Source organism: Poecilia reticulata, linkage group LG1 (assembly GCF_000633615.1).
Source record: "Poecilia reticulata strain Guanapo linkage group LG1, Guppy_female_1.0+MT, whole genome shotgun sequence".
In the NCBI taxonomy this organism is placed as follows: domain Eukaryota; kingdom Metazoa; phylum Chordata; class Actinopteri; order Cyprinodontiformes; family Poeciliidae; genus Poecilia; species Poecilia reticulata.
This window is the reverse complement of record NC_024331.1, coordinates 24,485,472-24,498,581: the sequence shown is the minus strand read 5'-3', so window position 1 is coordinate 24,498,581 and position 13,110 is coordinate 24,485,472. Positions and strand designations below refer to the sequence as shown.

General features: G+C 37.8%; 1 protein-coding gene across 2 annotated transcripts in view; it reads left to right on the top strand.

The window, feature by feature from the left end:
- The window catches only part of usp43a (ubiquitin specific peptidase 43a), a 123,288-nt gene that overhangs the window by 23,762 nt on the left and 86,416 nt on the right, over positions 1 to 13,110 (top strand). For both annotated transcript variants that reach the window (XM_008414668.2, XM_008414659.2), the window contains one exon: positions 9,728 to 9,825. In XM_008414668.2, coding sequence (XP_008412890.1) covers positions 9,728 to 9,825 — 98 coding nt within the window. The remainder of the gene's footprint in view (positions 1 to 9,727; positions 9,826 to 13,110) is intronic.

Here is a 13,110-nt window from a genome sequence, read left to right as displayed (position 1 = left end):
ATTTTGTGTGTCTACCTCTGTTGGTGCTCATAGTTTTTTTTTTTTAAGGTTTTACTGCAGCTTAAGTGCTAATGTGCCAGTGTGGCAGATTTTTCAGAGGGATAAAGGATTTTAGAAAACTGACCCAGACGTGTGGCTCAAACTAAAAGCCCCTTTAGACACTAACGGTAGAATAATTTCTCACTGGAATGTGAGGGAAACATTTTAAAAAAGCCTGTTTTCAGATGGATGCTAATGAACTAGTACATAAATCAAAAACCATTAAATCAAAGAAGGATGTTGATCATGTATGTTTTGTTCTTACCAGTGGATCAATACAGCGAAAGCTGTTAAAGCTAGAATGGATGCTGAAAGCTTGGTAGAGTTCATCTTTACACTTTTGTTTTAGACGTATTGGTTAATATAAACAATTTATATTACCCATATAAATTGGGTAATTTGAAATTTTATTCTTTTTGAGCCCCAATTGATTCAAACCTCTGATTTAGATTCAATTCATTAAACCAGGAAGTTTGTTTCTAATAGGAAATGAGATGGCAGTCTCTTAAAAGACAACGCAATAGCTTAAAAAAAGAAAGTATGCCCTTCTCAGTAGTCAGTGGGAAACTTTATAGCAACATTTTTATAACCGCTGGGCAACTTTTTGCATTTTTTCACTGGCATTTTGATTACTTATCTTTGTTGAGGAGCTCCAGATATTTACATCTGGCATCACCCTAATCCCCCTACCAGGAAATTTATTATCTCTTGTCAGAAGAAACATATTGGCATATTGGTAAAATTACTTTAATTTTCCAGGGGTATGGAACAATTTGAGCTTAATTGTACAAGAATGTAGTTCATAAGTTGAAGCTGGTTGTGATGTGTCTTCACTAGAGAGAAACACTTTTTTTGTAGCCATCAATAAACTGAACACAGTTGTGTTCAGTCTTTTCATGTCCAAGTCTTAAATGTCCGACCCAACCTCCATTATATAAAGTGAATTAAACTTCATTTAACAACCCAGGACCATAAAGGCTCCAGATCAACTAGAAGGGGTTGAAAAAACCTTTTTAGCATCAACTTGGACTGAGTGCATGCCAAATATGAAAAATAAATAAAAAATCTCAATCTATTCTCTAGCTTGGCTAGCTCCCCTCATAGAGGGACCACATTTCTTCTAGAGAGAAGGTTTTTGTTTTTAAGACAAAGTAGGTAAGGATTTGGTTATTTGGCTCAATGACAAGACACATGATTGGAAGACTCAATGTGAAGGCTTGCACATTTCTTTGGATTACTTTGTGTATATGAATAGTGCAATACAAAGTGCTTTGAAAACAACAAAGGATAGGAGATAGAAAACAACAAATACATCAAACATCAGCAAAGCATCAGATAACAGCAGAAAAACAAAATTAAGACATGATAGGAATGATAAAGCTCTGTGTGACCTTTATAGCTAAGCTGAGGTCCTTTTGCAAACTTCAGTGATTTAAAAACTGGTTTAATGTGATCCATTTTTCTGGTGTTGGGCACTTTGGATGAGTGGAAGCTGTTCCTTTATTGTTTTATGTAGACCTGTATAGATACTGTTATACTGATCTAAGTTGTTGCAAATGAAAGTATGTTTTTTTTTCTGTTTCCTGTTGCACACAAAGCTCTTAATTCTGGCAATGTTAAAGTAGTCATCTGGTTATTGATAGACTACGTATGCTTGTTAAAATTTAGATCTGAGTCTTGTATTATTGCTTTCTCTGAGTTTATTTATGTTCTGGTTTCTGACCTTGCGATTTTCAGGAAGGAAATCAATGACTTTTATGACTTCAGTGAAACAAGGAAGCTATCAAACCTAATTGCAGTGTAGCAGTTGTTAGGCTTGGTGTCCGCAGCATCATACTGATGGGCTGTTTTCTGCCTGTTGTACTGGTGCAGTGCAAAAAGCAGATTAAATGATGGAGGAAGATGACTTTCAAAGTCCAGGATGTTTTGGACAGATGTGCAGATATTCCACCAGGATAATAATGCTAAAGATTTGTTTGGAGTGAATAACACTGAAATTCACACCACTGCTCTACTGAACATATATGCTGAAAGGCAAGCTCAGTGCCAGAAAGCCACTGCAGTTACCCAATATTAGAAAATATAAAATTGTGATATATTTTTATATTGTGGTGGTGAATAAGCTTCATCCACATTTTCCTCAATTCTTTCTATTTTTCCATTATCACTATAGCTCCTGATTGTTTACCATTTTTATCACTAAGATCTGTATCATATGTGGGCCAGATCCATCCAAATGGACAAGTATTTTAACTTGCTTGAGTTTGAAATCATATCACCTGGATTGTTATAACCTACCAAATATAATGTCCAAGCAGTCCTTTGCTTCGGCTATGTTGCACAGTGATGTTGTGATGACGGTTGCAATGCTTTAGATTGTGCAGCTCTTAACAAAAACCACCCAGGTTACATGAACCCTATGAATTATTCCAAAAAGAGTGATAAAATATCCGGTTTGAAACTGTTACAGTTCATGGTGACCAAGACATTAAAGCAAATATGAGTAGTGAATGTATATATTTGAGCCTGAATCCACAACTTAGACCCTTTGTGGATTACAGAAGGTCCTCAATGACTTTAAGCTAAAAATCATTAAAATTGTATTTTGTTTCCTTATAGTCCAACCCCCAGAGAAACATTTTCAATAAATCAGTTAAACTCCCAAAATTATTGACATTTGCATAAATGAGTATGTGCAACCTTAATTGTAAGTTTCCATTTCTTATGTAGAAACTTTAAACATACAGCAAAGATCTTCAGCTGTGGTTCAAGTGAGTATGAATTGTCAACGGCCAAACGTTATTTCTCCCACTGGGGGATTTTTGCCAGTTTAAATTGAGAGTTTTCTCAGTTTCTTCTTTTTGCACATGATCTCTCTCAATCGTTTGCTGGATGCCAAGCGCCAATCAGCTGTGCTGCTTCTTTTCTGATGGGTCCAACGCTTCTGGCAGTGACGATCGTCATGCTCCTCCTGAGAGACCACAAACAGCCGTACAGGGCCTATCCTCTGTAGAAGTAATACATTCTCCCCCTTTCTTTCTAAACGTGTGACATCAACTCCTTTATTTCTCTAAATCAATATTTGCTGGGGAATAAACACCTCCAGCATGCAGATTAAACACACGGGAGGGGAAGGGAGGGAGAGAGAGAGAGAGAGAGAGAGAAAGAGAGAGAGAGAGATTGCTCCGGCCAAACCAGATTTGGCCGTCGGATCTCTGCCTCTAGCTCTTGTCCGAGGCTGCTTATTTTTCTGTGCTGCTTCTGTTTAGGCTCGCCAGCATCGCCATAGTAACAGCCACAGAGTGACGAGGCTGGCCGGCTGCACTTGGCACCGTTTAAAATGAAGTGGGTGCACGCAGCGCCCTGAGGGGGCAGGTCTGAGATCAGAGAAAGATGCTTTGAAGCTGCGTTTTGGCAACAAAAGAATGAGAAGCCGTGAATAAAGTTTCATCAGTTTGTCAGGAGAAAGCCACATGAAGCGGCACAAGTTAAATGAAACAAAGAGGAGAGAAAGCTGATGAGTGGAAGAGGGCAGAGGAGCAGGGCTGAGAGTGCGTGTGGGGTTATCTCCCAGCTCGCCTTGTTTCTATAAGCCAGGTTTGAATGGGCCGAATTAGCAGCTGCCCCCAGCTGAAAGAATAAAGGTGACTCAGCTGGTTTACTGCGCGGACAGCATTTCTTTCATTCCTCCCCTCCTCTGGAATGCTTTCCCTTATCTCTCTCCGAGTCAGTCTGGACTTCGCTCTGTTGTTTCTCCGTTTGTTTTCTGTCCCTTATTCAACCTCAAGTTATTTAAGGGTGCCCAGTTAGTTCTGTGAAACCAGCAATATTACAATTAGCTATTAGGATTCTGATGCGTAAAGCATATAATTTTCTTAAATGTCTAAATTTAGTAGCAAGTGAGCAACGAACAAGCTGTGTGTTGAGGGTGTCATTCTGCCGTGAAACAGTGCTACCTTAATTAATATGTGGTGGTCCCACAACATTCACACCATTACTGTTTTTTTGTTTTTTTGTTTGTTTGTTTCCATAGAGATTATAAATTGGCAAATTTATTTTTCTTACAAGTAAGAGTAAAGTGAGGTCCTGTCGATCTGTAGATTATCTCTGGGATACAAAGGACTTTAAAATTTACCCAAAATATTCCTTAATACTGACTTCCTAGTTTGAATTCATAAAACTGTGATTTATAATAGCGGTGTAGAAAGACCACAGTTTCTTTGTGAAAATAAAATCTGTTTCACAAAGAATACAGCCAGAGTCAAGATGTTGGGCACAGACAAAGCTACAGTTGGTAACTACTGCTAACATAGCTTCTTTTGACATTGAGATAAAGAGATATTTATTAGAAAAAATGGATCTGATCATCTTTAGTTCAAAATGTAACTAATGACCAGAACTCAAGAAGCTTTTCTGATGAGATGTGAAACTTTTCTAAGCAAAAAGAGATTCTTTAAAAAAAAAAAAACAGTTTGAGTTTATATCAATTTTAATTTTTTTTTTTAAAAAAGCGTAACAAACACTTAGAAATTAGGTGAGAATAAAAAACGTAATATATGTTCAAGATAAATCAGTAAACCTAATTGCATCACTATGCTGCTAACAGTTATCTTAAATAAGAACTAATTATTAATGCAGTGACTGTTCAGAGTGACACTGAGAGGTTTAACAGTTCTGAATATGCAACTAAACGAGAGAAGTTCTGTTCTGTAAAATATAAAATATCGGATTAATATGAGGACATTTTCATTGTAGCGCATCTAGATCATTGTGACTGAACCACTTCATAAAATCCACAACATTCCAGTTTCCAATACTTTCTGGTAGAACTTGCTGTAAATCATCATAATACAAATGGTTTATGGCCACTTATTCATTCAGTGACTAATAAAATTTATTGGAACTGCTAAAGTTTCTCTTTGTGTCAGAGATTTCTACTTCACAAAAACAAGATTAGTGCAAAGAGCAATCAGTTAATTAACTGATTGCTGCTCACATTTACAGTAAAACTAAAGGACATCACCCTGGTTCTTAAGTCCTTACAAACGAACTTGCATATCCATGTTAAGGCTGCTTGATATTACTAAATCACGCAGTGGCAATTTGCCTTAAATAAAAAATTTCCTTCTCTGTTTTCTCATTCATTAGCTTCAGCATTTTAGTTTTACTCATTTGTGCCAGGTGAAAACAGTATTGGAGACTCCATCCAATAGGCTGAGTATATTATTGTCATATTAAGTATTTTTCTCTGGTGGGTCTTTCTGCAGTGGTCGCTGGATACACCCTGGACAGGTCACTAATCTAACAGGGACTACATAAGCAAATTAATGTTGTCCTCCAAACAGCTATTTGTAGAATTTTTGATATAATGTGGACCCTCAGAATGTGTATATTTCGGGATGTATAAAAAGATGAACCTGGGTGGATTAGGAAACATTCAAAACAAAACTCTTGAGTCAAATTACTGAATCACTCAAGTCCAAAAAAGTAACATTTTGCGTTTCAGATATGCTGACATGGATTGTTAACAAGCATCATCAATACTTTGATTGGTGGATGTTGTGCTTTTCATTTGCCGATTATAATTTTCTGGTACGATACCTTCATGCCAAGATGTCATAAAATATAGTAAATGGCAGCCATGTTTTCTGCAGGGATAATTGCTGGACACTCTCAGCCTGCTGGTAGTTACTTAATGTTTGTCTCACTGGCCGGGTTTGTCCATTTCATGGCTTATTGTTGTCATGTAATGGCTATCTGGGACTGCCTGTATCCCACACCATGGTTTTCCTGTGGTATTTTTTTATTATTGGCAAATCTTCTCAGACTCTTATGGTTTCAGTGTAGGTAGGTTAAATTTTGCCTCCTACCTATCAGATTTGCCCTTGATGGATTAAAATGAACATCATCAGCTTCACAAATGTATCTCTTCTTATCTGGAACCTTTTCTGTCTTCCTGTTTTTAGCCAAAGCAATAAACATCATTCATTCTGCTTTGTGGCAAAGAAAGTGAGTAATATGAGGAAATGAGGTGAAAAGTGTTGTGGCATTCAAGTTATTAATAAGTACTCGGTCCCGGATGCTTGTGAGTGAGCGGGCAGCAGTTTTTCTGAATGTGTAAGGATGACTCAGAGCTGCGGCTGGCAGCAGAGGTGAATGTGCGATGCCTTCTGAGCCAAAATGTTGATTGGAAATGTGGTTTGGGATGATAACAGATTCTGTATCTTTTAGTTTGGCCACTGTTTATTTTATCTCTATTCTCTCGTTTAATATGGAGGACTTTCCAAATTCGTCCTCATTAAGGGCTTAAGAGCAATGACAGGGTTGCCTCTGTGGTTTGAAAGCTATTACACTTTATGGCAAGTAGGCTGTAATTTCCATTAGTGACATCCAAAGTTGATTAACCAAAGTCTGGATATAACAAGTTTAACTAATGAGTAATTTTACTCATTTCAGGAAACTCAGACACATCATTTTAATTAGGTTCACTTTTTTTTGTTTTCCCTTTGCACAAAGATATCTTCTAAGAATCCATTTAAAGTTGATTTTTTTGACTGAAATCTGCACCCAATTAGTTATAGATCAAGCTTTTTATCTCCAGCTGAAGGATCTCATCTTATATGTTCTTCCCAGCTACACAAACTACATTCTTCTTCCTTTTCTCTATTGCATCGATTTCCGATTTTTTTAGGCCAACTCTGTGAGATGAAGAGGCTCTGTGGAGTTGCTCAGGAACAGTCCACATGCCTGTGTGTGCTTCGGGAAATCAGCAGGGCTTTGATACCAGCATATGTTTTCATGTAGGAATTGGAGTGCAGAGATATCCAGAGGGAACCTGAGCCCCCACCAGCAGACAGACAAAGGCCTGCATCTGGGGCAGAAAACATTTCCCCTGGCTGGGCTGGAGAAATATTTTACTCCTCAGACCGATCAGAGCACAGATTCATGGGGGAAGAGAAATTCACAGTTAGAGAATAAGAAATCATTGCAACTCATTGAAGAGTTCATGTTAGCCTTCCTACCTAGCATCATCTGGCCCCTTGAAGATGGCTGCTGACGGTTGGGATGTTGCCTGATGCAATGGGTGACAGTTTGCAGAAGTCGGATTCTACGAGGACTTTTTGGGTGTGTCAACAACTATTTTTTTTACATAAAGATTTTTCCCATTTCCTTTTATTTTAAGTCACTTTTTTATAAGCATTGGTCTTTTTAAATTCTGTGTAACATTGAAATTGGAAGAAGACAGGTAAAAAATTGTGGAAACATGGAGGAAAGCAGATGAAATGGCTATGCAGTTGCTAGTTGAAGTCAATTGTTTTATAAATAAAGGTTAAAATTTTATTTTTAGAGGCTGTTGCACTTCACCTGAATAAGACATTTGGTGTTGCCGTGTTTTCTTGAAATCCTCTTTTGTTGCGCTTAATATTGCGCAAACTAATCCTGGAAAATGTTAAAAAAAATTTCTGTCAAAATACTTTGAGCCACATATCAAAACGAGCATGAGGTCAAATCTGAAACTGAAGGGAAGCTTGGGAACACCAGATGTGTTTCTTGGTCCTTTTTACCTTGGTACGTATTTAAGTTAGTCATACTTGGAGAAGTTTATGCAGATGCAAAGAAGCTTATTGTTCAAAATTAATGCAGCAATGATTGGGTTCTGTCCAAACAAAAGAACAGTCTTGTCAAAGTTAGATTGTCATTTTTCTGCGGACACGGTTCAAGACGAATAGAGAAAGTCTCAGTTCCCCAGAGAGGGAGGGCGAGACGAGTTTTTGGTACCTTGGTGTGTCTGTGCTGAGTCACAGGAGGTTTTGGTTGGACACTTGAGTGTCTGTTGCCCTATTTTCCCAGATACAAAACAGCAAGAATAATGAGTTTCAAAGGTCACATGTGGAAACCGTAGTGAAAGTCTACCTCCAAAAAAATCACACCTGAATGTTTTATATACCCATCATTTGAATCTTATGTTATCACATGTCATCTTCATTGACAATGAAGATGACATTTCTAGGTGCATTGACATCTGCATTGACAATGAAGATGTCAATGCACCTAGAAAATGGCTGATGCCTGAAATTGGGCAATTTTCTTCTTGACTGATGCTAATCGGAGATTGGCCAGATGATTGATCAGATATTGCTGTCAGGTTGCACTGACGATGAAGTTTGGTGAAGTTATTACTGAGCGAAGATGACTCAGACTTAGCTATTTTAGGTATTAGTGACTTTAAAAAAAAATTAAGTTAGGTATACATTGAAGAAGCTATGTTCTTTGCCTTTGCAGTCATGGCTTGACACTGGAACAGCGTTGGTGAAATAACATAAATGTATCAGTCTGCTGCTGTTTTCAATTTTCTGGATTTGCATTATTTTATTTTTTGTTATGTTTGAAGTATCTCCTGCTTGTTCAGTCCAGTGCAGCTATTTTTTTTTTATTTCAGTGGACATTAGCACAATACTTTAGGTATTAAAGCCATCTTCTACAGCTACTGGTTAAGACCAGATTTTTTTTTAAATCCCATGTCACCATGGTTGTCCTACCTGTAAATATTTGTCTCTGTGTTTACTCAATAGAAATTGCAGACCCTTACCTTAACTCGGGAATTTCCTAAATGCCGCCAGCATTTGCAAATTTAATGTCGCATAACAGAATCAGGCTGAAGGTTTGAAAGGATAAAGATAAGCAAGTACTCTGTAATCCTTTCAGCCTTTCTGGTATCTGCTGAAGTCAACTTCAGGTAAATCGCTCCTACCTAAAAATGATGGGCATTAAAACAGAGCTGCTCACTATATTGAACAGCAGTTGTCACAGAGGACTGTTTAGACATGATTACTTGGAGGACATGTCTCAAATGTTGTGCATTCACACTCTGCATATTTCGCCAGGTGGCTGGACTATAATTGCCCCTTGTTCCCCAAACCAGATTTGGTTTTATTGCTAAAACTAAAAGTGTGGTGGGGACATTATGTCATGGTAACTAAGGAAACGCTTCTGAAAAATGTGGGTTGGATGATAACCAACAATACTGAAATTGCAATTATGAACAATAATATCACACTTACATATTTTCCTGATATTGTGTAGCTCTAGTAATTAATCAAAACTGCAAAAGTACAAAGTGAGTAAAATGAGTAGTACCCATCAAAGCAGCTCTCCAGGAACAGAAGTGATTCCCCTGTTAAAAAAATAATTATATTTTTAAGTGACTTCTAACTACTGCTTCTTCAGACTGCAGTTGTATACGTTGTTGATAATAGGGGAAAATTGGGAACTTTGAGACTTATTGCTGTAGAAATGACTTCCACTCTGAAGAGCGTTGTTGTTGGGCCTGTTGTTAGGTACGGTGTACTCTGTGCTTGAGGAAAAGAAGATTTTTCTGATCAACCAGTAGGCGGTCATGGCTGGTCAATCTTAAAATCAACAAATTCTGTTCTACAGTCTTCTTCTCTATTCATCTAAGATTATCTATCTGCCTGAATTATTTATTTAGTGCTAAATTTGTGAGAGGAGAAGATTTGGAAGTGAGGTAATATAGACAGAATGCTAGCTTCTGGACTCGTGTGGACACAAAAGACATTGCCTTGCCTGTATTTGTGCATTTGCTTTCAACAGCATTGTCTTGAAAGGTTGATTATCTCCTACAGTGATTGTTTTCTTATGTGCCTCTTCCCTACCTTTCTGCCTACAGGCGACCAGTGCGTCAGAGAATCCTTCCAGTTTACCCAGCACACAGCAGCCTCGGGGTCGCCACAGCTTTGTCCAGGAACACTTTCAGGCTCAGTACAGGTGAGTGTTGCTGAGATAAACAGCAGGGAGATACATCTACATTAGCATCAGTATTGGCTGGTTTTAGTCATTTTTTTAACATTCTGGTTATGATCATGTACAACTGCGCCAAAATTAGCAACCCAGGTTTATTTCCATCTTGTTGCTGTTTGTGCGTATGTTTTGGAAGGGAAAAGAGAATGGTTGGCCATGTGGTGCTTGTTTGGGCATGTGGCTGTAATAATGATACAGTGTAGGATTGGGTGTTTAGCAGAGGCAGAGAAGCAATTTCAGCTGTATGGTCTTTTTTTCTGGTATTGAAAGGAAAAATGTCTGTCAATTATAGTTGGTTGTTGACCATAACAGTATCATTGACATAAGATATAAATATCAGCCCAAACATTCATGTGGATCCCTAATGCATATGTTCAAACACTTCAGAACTTCTTGTAGACATGCTTCTTGTTTTTTTTTTTTTTTTTTTTTTTTTTGCTTGTTATATTTTGAGAATAATATCAAACGGAATGTTGCTTCGCCTCTGCAGCCTGTAGGTGTTTCTGGCAAAAGAATGGAAAGTGAGAATAAGGAGGACTACTTTTAAAACTTGGATATCTCATGAATTATTCAGGGTGCTTTGCTGTGTACTGTAGATAAGGTGTTAAGGTTGTTTTTTTTTTTTTTTTTAGTAAGCGCAGGGCAGTACATGCCATTAGAGAGTATATCTATTCAGACATAGTGGGAATGGATGAAAATAGGTCAGACAGACCTATGGAGGATCCATGGGATTTATCTACAGCTCCGGCTCTCCTTACTTCACTTGCAGTACAAAGTTAGCTGCTTTCATCTATGTAGAATTGAGTTACTTCATTCTTGAGGATAAGGATCTCCGCTAACCTTTTTTTAATGAGTTACAAATTTTAAGTTGTAATTCACAGGAAGTTTAAGCAGTTTTAGAAAAGGGATGGAGGGGAAGGTATTATGTATTTTCAAGGCACATATTGCCATTTTATAACACAATCAAGTAACTTGTTACCTTTGGTTATTAAAATGCTGTGTATATAAAAAATAACTTAAAAGATATGTGAGTTTTATGCCCTGAAATTGGGCTTCTGTTTCTTTAAGAAGCTACTGCTCTTTCTGACACTCCGCCTTCAGCTCGTCATCACAACAATCTCCATTATGCTGCCTACAACCATTGCTGGCAGTGTTGGACTGAGACCTAGTTTTTTATGATGAGCTTAGCAGACTTGCAGTTCCACCAGACATTTGCTAACTTATGCTGCCACTAGTCTGGAGGAGCTGAGTGGAAATGGGTGCGGGGGAGGAAAACGCTGAGGCGGAAACTGCAGCTTCAAGGAGGAGCTTTTTGGAAATAGGCAGTGTTTTATGAGAGAAAGTGCTTAAGTACCCCGGAGACTCAAGGATTTCTCAAACAGGTATGAAAGAAAAAAAAAATCTTCATGTATGTTTTTGATGACGTAATGACATTATAAAATGAAATAGAGCTCAAAAAAGTTGATTTTATATTATACTCCCCCCTTAATGTGTCCAGTAATCTCCAGTTTAGTGCTACTTTCTGCTGTTTTTGTGGCTCAGCCTGTCTTCTAATGGATCTTACATGAGTATACCGACTGGCGGGCACCACAGGTCACTAATGCTTTATGCAACAATGTATCTGCCCAGTAGGCTGTAAGGCATGTTTTTATAGTACAGCTTCACATGGTCCATTTTACAAAGGAGTACGTGATGTAAGCCAAAGACACTTTTGCACCCCTATGCCGTCATGGATACTGCACTATGCTCTTTGTAATGTCCTAGATGTTTTTGATCCTTTCCAGCCTAGAACACAATGTTCAAAAGTTCACCTTAAATGACGTGGATCAAACAGACAAACCATTTTATACTTTGCTTGCATCAGTGTACAACACTGTTAACCCAGTAGAAGAGATGACATAGAAAGGATTTGAGTCTAAAGATGCACCCAAAAATGGTCTTGAGATCTGAGTATTCCAGTTTATCTGTAAGGCACATTTAAAAACAACTACAACTTTGACCAATGTCCTATGCAGAAATGACAACAAAGTACAAAACGACAAAATAAACAACAATCCCTCACCTACAACTTTGTCTCGTCTCTCATACTGGATTGAAAACCAGTGAGGAAATATATGTTTTTAAATAATATTTAAAACCATCAAGAGTTGGATTGATGTGTAGGTTCAGTTTATTCCACTCTAAACACTTGGTTTCCTCTGTACTGAACAGCTGAACACATTTGTTTTTCAAACATAAAACTTGAGTCAGATATATCCCTCAAATTTCTAACTAAACTAAAAGTTAGCACTGTGATTATGAGTTGGTCCAAGCAAATTGTGATCACTTTAATTATGGTCGTTGAAATTAAGTTGAGGGTGCTGTTAGCATATGAATGGAAAAGCATAAAGATTTTTTCTTAAATTTAAATCAAAAGAAAACATGTAAAACAGTTATCAGCGAGCAGTCGATTCAAAACTCAAACTATGAATCTTTCTTTGATTACACACTTCGGTGGGGAAGTTTTTACTGAGGGCTGAAGACTATTTTTAGTATCACAGATATTTAAAAGTAAACCAGAGGAAGAAAAAAAGGCATAAAACACACACACACAAAAAAAACATTTTTAAAAGCATATTTTTTTCATAGAGCATATCCAAGATATTTGAATGACAATGGAGTTTGGGAAGTTAAAATATCTTAGCACAATGCTGCTGTTCCTGTTTAAGGAAGGCACATGCAAAGCAGTCAATTGGCTGCTTTTATTTCCCTTGGTGCCAATTGGCTGTAACACCCAACTGGCACTAAGAAAGACGATGGATAAGAAAAACCAGAGATAAGAAAGACCATGATAAGACTGTTTCCACTGTGTGCATTAATACATATTAGAGTAAATGTCGTGTTTGAGCTATTAAAATAGAGCATCTCGCAGTAGGATGTGGTCCCTAACACCGGGCGTCCGCTGTACATCTGTTCAGATGGTTTTCAGCAGTCAATCAGCCAAAGAAAATACCAAAATCAATGCATTGAGGCAAATGGATGTTACTAAGATGAATAGCTGACATTGAGCATTAAAATGTGGAATAAAAGGGACTTAACAAGAAAGTGACTCGCTTGCTGGGGCCAGATGGGCTGGTCTGGGTGTTTCAGAAACATCTGGCCAGGAATTTCATCCACAACCTCTTCTCTGAGAATGATTTGAAAAAGAGAAAATATCCATCGTGTAGCAGCTGTGTGGGCAAAAAGGCCTTCTTTCCTCAGGCAGAAAAACAC